This window comes from Medicago sativa, chromosome 6 (assembly GCF_051527215.1).
Source record: "Medicago sativa cultivar Bolivia chromosome 6, Bolivia_mono, whole genome shotgun sequence".
In the NCBI taxonomy this organism is placed as follows: domain Eukaryota; kingdom Viridiplantae; phylum Streptophyta; class Magnoliopsida; order Fabales; family Fabaceae; genus Medicago; species Medicago sativa.
In genome coordinates this window covers 61891385-61899328 of record NC_140754.1, presented here as the reverse complement: position 1 = coordinate 61899328, position 7944 = coordinate 61891385, and the positions used below count along the sequence as shown (strand labels likewise).

Sequence of the window (7944 nt, the reverse complement as noted above, 5' to 3'; positions counted from 1 at the left end):
TAGAGATGGAAAATTATAATAGATTGAAATTTAGACTATGGTGCATTTTATAAGAAGTAAAAACAAGAAAATTTATTGCTATTGCCGTTGCAATTTAGCCGTTGTTCAACGGGAAAAATATTTAGGCTTCAGTTTTGAAAAGCAAGGTGAGAAAATAGCCAAATCAATTTTCAATTCATTATAATATTATTTAGAGGTGTATGAATTCTGAATTGCTACCGTTGCCAAAGTATACCACGTATCCATTTTATACCACTCTTACCACATCAAATAGTGGTGTCTTTACTGACAAGCACTGTGGCATGGTTGAAAAAGCAACTTAAGCACCCCGCGATATTTGTGCTCTAAGGAGTATTTCTATAGAGGAGTGATATTTTGACAACCAATTTTTAACAACTTTTGTGACAACTCTCTTTCATAGTCTCATTATACCTTTATTCTCTTTCTTCCCTTTTCTCTCTATTGTTATTGTCCAATAAGAATGGAGGAAAAAGGTTGTCCCAAAAAAGTTGTTTAAAATTAGATGTCAAAATATCATTCCTCATCTCTATATGTCCCTGTATCTAAATACCTATTTAACTTTTTTTTTTTGTAAATTCTTTTTTAAATTATTAGAAGCATTTATTAGTTTTTCTCTATACATATCCCTAATTAATACTACTAATTTGTCTTGAAATATGAAAAGTAAAATTTAATACACATACAAACAAATGACAATTTTATAATATTAAAACACAAAATAGACACATTAATTACACTAACAACTTTTCTTAAGAAATGTGAAAAAAAACAAAAGAGGTTTACTATAGAGACGGAGGGAGTATTATTTTATTTTTGAATACTCTCTCTGTCCTGTATTATATGACCTAGTTGGCTTTGACACATATGTCAATGCACAATTTTGAACTCAAATATCGTTAACAATTTATTGAAAAAAATTATGAAAATTTGATATTTTGAAAATATTTCTTGAAACCAAACCAACATCTTATATGCTACTCCCTCCGTTTCAAAATGAGTGTCGTTTTAGCCAAAAAAATTGTTTCAAAATAAATGTCACTTTCAGTTTCCAATGCAATAATAACTTTTTCTTTTCATGTACCCTTCAATTAATACTATGTTACACTACTCCCAAAGTATTATTTTTTCTTTAATGAAAAACAAACCAATAGTTGATTAGGATAATTTGGTAAAATTGCTATGACACTTGACTACTTTATTTCATTCCTTAATCTGTGTGCAATTGACTAAACCGACACTCATTTTAAAACGGAGGGAGTATATTTTATCTAGGGTTAATACGTTTTTACCCCCCTGTAATATAGGCGAGTTCCGGTTTTCCCCCTGTAAAAAAGATTCTTTCGATTCCAACCCTGTAATATAAAGATTCCGTCGAAAACCCCCCTGAGCACATTTGAGACCCCCCAGCTGATGACGTGGCGTGACGTGGCGCGCTGACTCACCCTTGTCTGCTGACGTGGCTTGCTGACTGTATAATTAATTTTATTTTTTATTTTTTTATAGGGTACACGTGGCATTTGTAATTTTTTTTATGTCTTTACCCCCCTGTAATTTAGGCGAGTTCCAGTTTTACCCCCTGTAAAAATTTTAAAAATAAAAAATAAAATCTGGAAAATTTAAAAAAATAATTATTTTTTTAAAAAATTCTGGAAAATTAATAAAAATTGAAAATAATGAAAAAATTCCAAAAAAATTTAAAAAATTAATAAAATGAAAAAATATATTTTTTTTGAAATTTTAAAAATTATAAAAAAGTTCGGATTTTTTTTGAAATTTAGAAGATATTTAAAAATACTGGAATTTAATTTTCAAAATAAAAAAGTTTAGATTTTTTTGCGAAGCTCAAAAGACATTGGAAGAGCAACTTGAGGTACTCACTTTTTAAATTTTAATGTCTCTTAAATAAGTCACTTTTTAAATTTTTTTTAAGTAAAAAGAAAAATACATTAAAAAAAACAGAGAGAGATACAGAGACTGGGGGGACATAAAATCTAACCCAAGTAAAACCCAAAACGGGCATACATCATTATAAATCAGACCAAGCGAAACAGTCCTAAAATATCCTAACAAAAATTCACTAATCATGAGCATAACATAGCGAACCTGCGTACGGGAACGAAACCAGATTACAAAAAAAATATATGAACAGTGAACATTTGTCAAAAACAATTAGGATTTAATTTTAGCGAATGATTGACTGCCAACACAATAACAAACCCAAGTGCCAACAAGTCCCTGCTCAAGCAGCAAGCATAAAGCTCTTTCGAGCTCGAAGAACCTGAGTGTAAGCGGACACTTTTTAAAATTTTACACGCATTAATAATTCTTTTTACAAAAATATTCCTATGTAATTCAAGCTTCTCAGATTTTTTTTCTAAATTTTTAATTAAACTAAAATCAATTTTTTTTCTTCAGATTATATGATTTTCTAAATTTAATTTTCATATTGTAATTGGATTTTAAAAAAATATATATCCAGATTTTTAAAATTTAAAATATTTTCCAGTTTTTTTATTTCGCAAAAAAATATAAACTTTTTTATTTTGAAAATTAAATTTCAGTATTTTTAAATATCTTCTAAATTTCAAAAAAAATCCGAACTTTTTTACAATTTTTTAAATTTCAAAAAAAATCTAGATGTCTTTTCTGCTTTTTTATTTTATTTTTCGAAAAAAATAATCTGATTTTTTGTTATTTTTAAAATTTAAAATAAAATCAATCTTTTATTTTTTTAAAAAAATAATCTGATTTTTTGTTATTTTTAAAAGATTTTCAGTTTTTAATTTTTATTATTAAAATGATTTAATGATGTGGTATGTATATACACACATGTCATGCGAAATTTTTTTCCAGATTTTTAATTTTTTTGTATTTTTTCATTATTTTCAATTTTTATTAATTTTACAGAATTTTTTTAAAAAAATAATTATTTTTTTAAATTTTCCAGATTTTATTTTTTATTTTTAAATTTTTTACAGGGGGTAAAACTGGAACTCGCCTAAATTACAGGGGGGTAAAGACATAAAAAAATTACAAATGGCACGTGTACCCTATAAAAAAATAAAAAATAAAATTAATTATACAGTCAGCAAGCCACGTCAGCAGACAAGGGTGAGTCAGCGCGCCACGTCACGCCACGTCATCAGCTGGGGGGTCTCAAATGTGCTCAGGGGGGTTTTCGACGGAATCTTTATATTACAGGGTTGGAATCGAAAGAATCTTTTTTACAGGGGGGAAAACCGGAACTCGCCTATATTACAGGGGGGTAAAAACGTATTAACCCTTTTATCTATGTATATTAGTAAAAAAATTATGGTCAAAACATGTTATGCGAACGGTTCACATTTTTAAACTATGTCATTTAAAATGGGACGGGGGAGTATTATTTTTAGTTTTTTTCCTGTATTATTATACATATTGCTTTTACCCTAAAACATGGTAATAAGATGTACTTTTGACAAAATAATAGTGTATTATATATCTTGAACAAATAAAAAAATGTATTATAATTTACAAGAGGAATTTGAAGGAACGATGTGTTTCCTTCTTTTTTCTTTTTCTTTTATTGAGAAATCAATCCATAATTTTGAAGGTTTTTTGGAACATCAATCCATATTTAATGTTGGAACATAAATGTAAGTTGAACACAATCCAAGTTTTTTCTACATTACCCTCTCTTGTTTAGGGGGTATATCCCTTCAAGATATCAACCAATCATACAATATACAAATGTAAAAGCTTTTTCCACTAGCTTATAGCGTTTTTTGAGAAGCTATTTCAAGTAGCTTTTGAGCTTATAGCTGATACTTTTTTATATTTTCTTCCAATTTTAACCCTATTAATTTAATTTAATTATTTTTTAATAAAACAACATGTTCATTGCTTAAAAAATAACGGCCAAGTTCATAGCTTATTTTTTAATAAAACAACTGCCACGTTTTCTCCTTTGAAAAAAAACTGTCATGCTTTATTTTATTTTGAGTTTGATTGAGTTGTTTGAGATTATCTAAAATGTATTTTATCACACAAATTTGCGTTTGATTAAGATAAATGGATCTTCAATGTGTTGATTATTAATTTTAATTTTGGTACAATATTGATTATTAAATTTACTTTTGGAATTTGTTTTATTCAAATCATGATATTGTGTTGTTATGTTGTTTCTGTTCCTGGGGAATTTTGTGTTGCCGAAATGAACATTTGTTGAGATTGTGAACACGGTGTGAGGTCGGTTAACGTTATGGAAGAGAAGACAAAGAGAAATAAATAAATAATGCTAGTACAAACATGAATTTCATAAGGTGAGTGTTAATTCGTGAGCAATTCGTGAATATAGCTTTTGGTAACAACGACGATCTCACGATGTATGGAATCAAACGGACGACAACGATTCTCACGATAATTGGAAACGGCGGTAATTTTGGAACTAGAGAATTGAACAATCAAGATGGGAAGAAGAATGAAGAAGAAATTGCACGTTATGTGTGTTCTAGGTTTTGGAATGGAACAAAATTTATGAACGTATATGATGGGTTGAATTTGATGTTAAATTTTAATTGGTACAAGCTCTATAGTGTAAATTAATTAAGATTGTATGCCTAAATATAATTAAATAAAAATTAAAAGTTACCATATTAAAATTATATTGTTTTTTTATAGAAAAATTGACTCATTTATTTGGCATTTAATGTTATATTTGTATATTACATTTGATTGGTTGATATCTTGAAAGGGTAAATACCCCCTAAACAAGAGAGGGTAATCTAGGCCTCACCCACAATCCATGGCTAATTAGGAAATGTTAAAAATGAGGTGAAAAATAAATGTATTACAAAAAGGGAAAAATTGAAAATATCACTCCCTCCGTCCTCATATCTAAACATCCTTTTGACTAAAAATTTGTCTTTAAATATAAATCTCTTTTCAAATTATTAGATACATTTATTATTATTTTTCCTAAACATACCCTAATTAATACTACTAACTTTTCATAAAATACGAAAAATTAAATTTAATACACATACAAATAAAGAACAATTTGATAATATTAACACACAAAATAAACATATTACTTAACAACTTTTTTTAACAAAATGAAAAATGTAAATGATACTTATATACATACAAGTATATGTAACTTGTGGTGAAGGTAAAAACAAATGATTTATAACAGGCTTATTTGACTAAATCGACCGGACTTTAATCATTAATAGTAACAGGCTTATTTGACTAAATCGACCGGACTTTAATCATTAATAGTAACAGGCTTATTGTGATGGACAATGATTTATAAAAGGGTTTTGTTAACTAATGCTCCGAGGCACTAGTTAAGAAAACAAAAAAGAAAATATTTGCATTGAAAATATCATTCTTTACACTTTTTAAACTTTGACTACACAAATGTCAATGTATTTATATTATATTTGGTTTCCTTAACCAGTGTCCCGGGGGCACTAGTTAACATTTTCTTTCATAAAAATAATAAAAAAAAGATGGCTAATGATTGGAACCTGAGACAAAAGTAAAAATAATGCGCAGAATAAAAAATGCAGTAGCAGAATCTACAAGCAAAGTTGTTTATGTTTTTGAAAAGTAGTAATGTAAAACATGAACAAGTAATCCATTTTATTCACTTTCTCATTTTAAACTTATACAAAGTGGTGGGACATACATTAATTTCATCCAATAAATGAGTGGGTACTAGAGAGAGTGTTGAAAAGTGAGTGTTGGTAGCATTTCTCTAAGAAAAAATATAAGGGTTGTGTTAACCAGTGTCTAGTTTTTTTTGTTAAGAACAAACTCATATTATTTCATTCATCAAAGTGGTAAAGATACAAGATGGTAAAGATGATATGTAATCAAATACATGGAAACTAGCATACAATTTTGACGCCCTTGCTAAAGAGTGAGCAACAAAATTTGCTTGTCGCCTAACAAAATTTATCTTAAAGTTTGGATAGTGAGAAAGAAGCATCCTACAATCAGACATAATTTTGCCAAACTCGGATTGATTTGTAGATTTATCCAATATGCCATCTACCACTAGCTTACAATCTAGCTCAATTGACACATTTGACATACCCATTTCTCCAAGCCAAAGAATAGCTTCCTTGAGTCCACAAGCTTCTGCTTCATATGGAAGAGGCACACCATGAAATCTTGTTGTTTTTGCTTTCATAAAATGACCTCTGGAATCTCTAAGACACATTCCAACACCAAAACAATTCTGTTCTTTAAAAAGTGCAGCATCAACATTACATTTTACCTCTCCTTCCATTGGTGGCAGCCATCGAATTTGGGTGTTGTTGTTGCTATCCTCCGGTGTAGTTTGTTGTCGCCTTGCTGCATTCCATTGGATCATATAGTCACGTGCAAGCTGGACAGAAATGTGAGTGTTCTTCTCGACATCGTCCCATATCTTCTCATTTTGCCGTTTCCAAATGCACCACATCATCATAGCAAAATCAATTGTTTTATGCGGCTGCAAATTTGACAAAGTAGTGAAGAAAAAAGATACAAAATCAGCAGCATGAGAAATTAAAGGGTTGATATGTGACCATAATCCTGCTGTATTCCAAACCTCCTTCGCCATCCTACACCCAAGGAACAAATGCCATTCATTCTCATACGGGGCACTAGTTAAGAAAGTTAAAAATAGAAGTTTTTTATTAAAGACAACAACATTTTGAATTTTCTAAAGTGAAACATTTCACTTTTCATCATTTCCCAATGCAAAGTTTCCATATTAATCTCCTTAACGAGTGCCCCAGGGGCAATTGTTAACATTTTCCAAAATATAATTACAAACATTATATTTTCTAAAATATAAAGAAAAAACACATCTGAAAGTCATTTTAGTTGAAGGAGACATGGTAAAGTGAAGGAGGAAGTTGGAAGAAAATAATACTAATGAATGAAAATAGAAGGAAAGAAAATGATATGATTGTTTATTTTGTTCGTATGCAAAGTGAAAGAAAAAAGGTTTTATTGATCGGTCAGTCTCTTAATATAATTGATTGTTATAAAATGATCTCATAACTAAATAACGTTTCAAAGTGATCTTTTAAATTTTTTTGTCATTATTGATTTTGGTCTATTCTATTAGTTTTTAATCCTAAATGTCTAAGACGCAAGAACATTTTAGATAATCCACAATATACTTTATTAAATGTTTTAATTTAAAATTTTTGATCTTATATTTATAATGAGGATTGTTGGAGCGTGCAGCTCATCTTGTAGTGTTCCACCAAGAAAAAAATATTTTTTTCCTTTCTTCATTTTCTTCCTCCCACCTCTTCGTCATCTTCAAACTAATCTTCATAAAAGAAACTCAAGAAAAACAAAAAAACAAAACATAAATTCAACATGAAAACTTCTCATCATCATCAGTAAACCACTACCATTAACAACAAAACCTAATATTATCATACTCATAAATCATCAAACAACAACAACACATAAGATTGAATTAAACTTAAACATTCAAAATCTCACACTGCACACAAAATCCAAAACTAATGCACATACAAATTGTTGAACTAAAATGAGTTTTGTACAATGCCTCTGAAGTTTTGATAATTACAAAGTATAAAAAGAACAATTTGATATGCTAATGTATGTTCAAATATGGAGGACCATAAATTAAAATTCAAAGTCTTAAATCAAGTTTTGGTTTTAAAAGTACAAGATTCTAAACATATACAAGAACATTTGAAACTTATGAGAAGCTGAAGATTTGGATCAAACTCTGAAGAAGACAAACTCTAAAGGTCAGAAGCATATGAAGATTGAAGATTATGAAGATACTCAGACTCTGAAGCCACATCAACATCAGTAGACTCTGATTGATTTTTTCGCCTTCTGAAGGAAAGTCACTATCAGACTCTGATAGTATAATTTGTCCTCTTCTGATCACGTGTAGAA

The 7944-nt window shown here is 29.0% G+C and overlaps 1 protein-coding gene across 1 annotated transcript; it reads right to left on the bottom strand.

The window, feature by feature from the left end:
- Positions 1-5821: 5821 nt before the first annotated feature.
- On the bottom strand, positions 5822-6613 carry LOC146916132 (uncharacterized). Its single transcript, XM_085721553.1, has one exon. It carries the CDS (start codon positions 6611-6613, stop codon positions 5822-5824), a length of 792 nt encoding a protein of 263 aa, XP_085577679.1.
- Positions 6614-7944: the final 1331 nt, after the last annotated feature.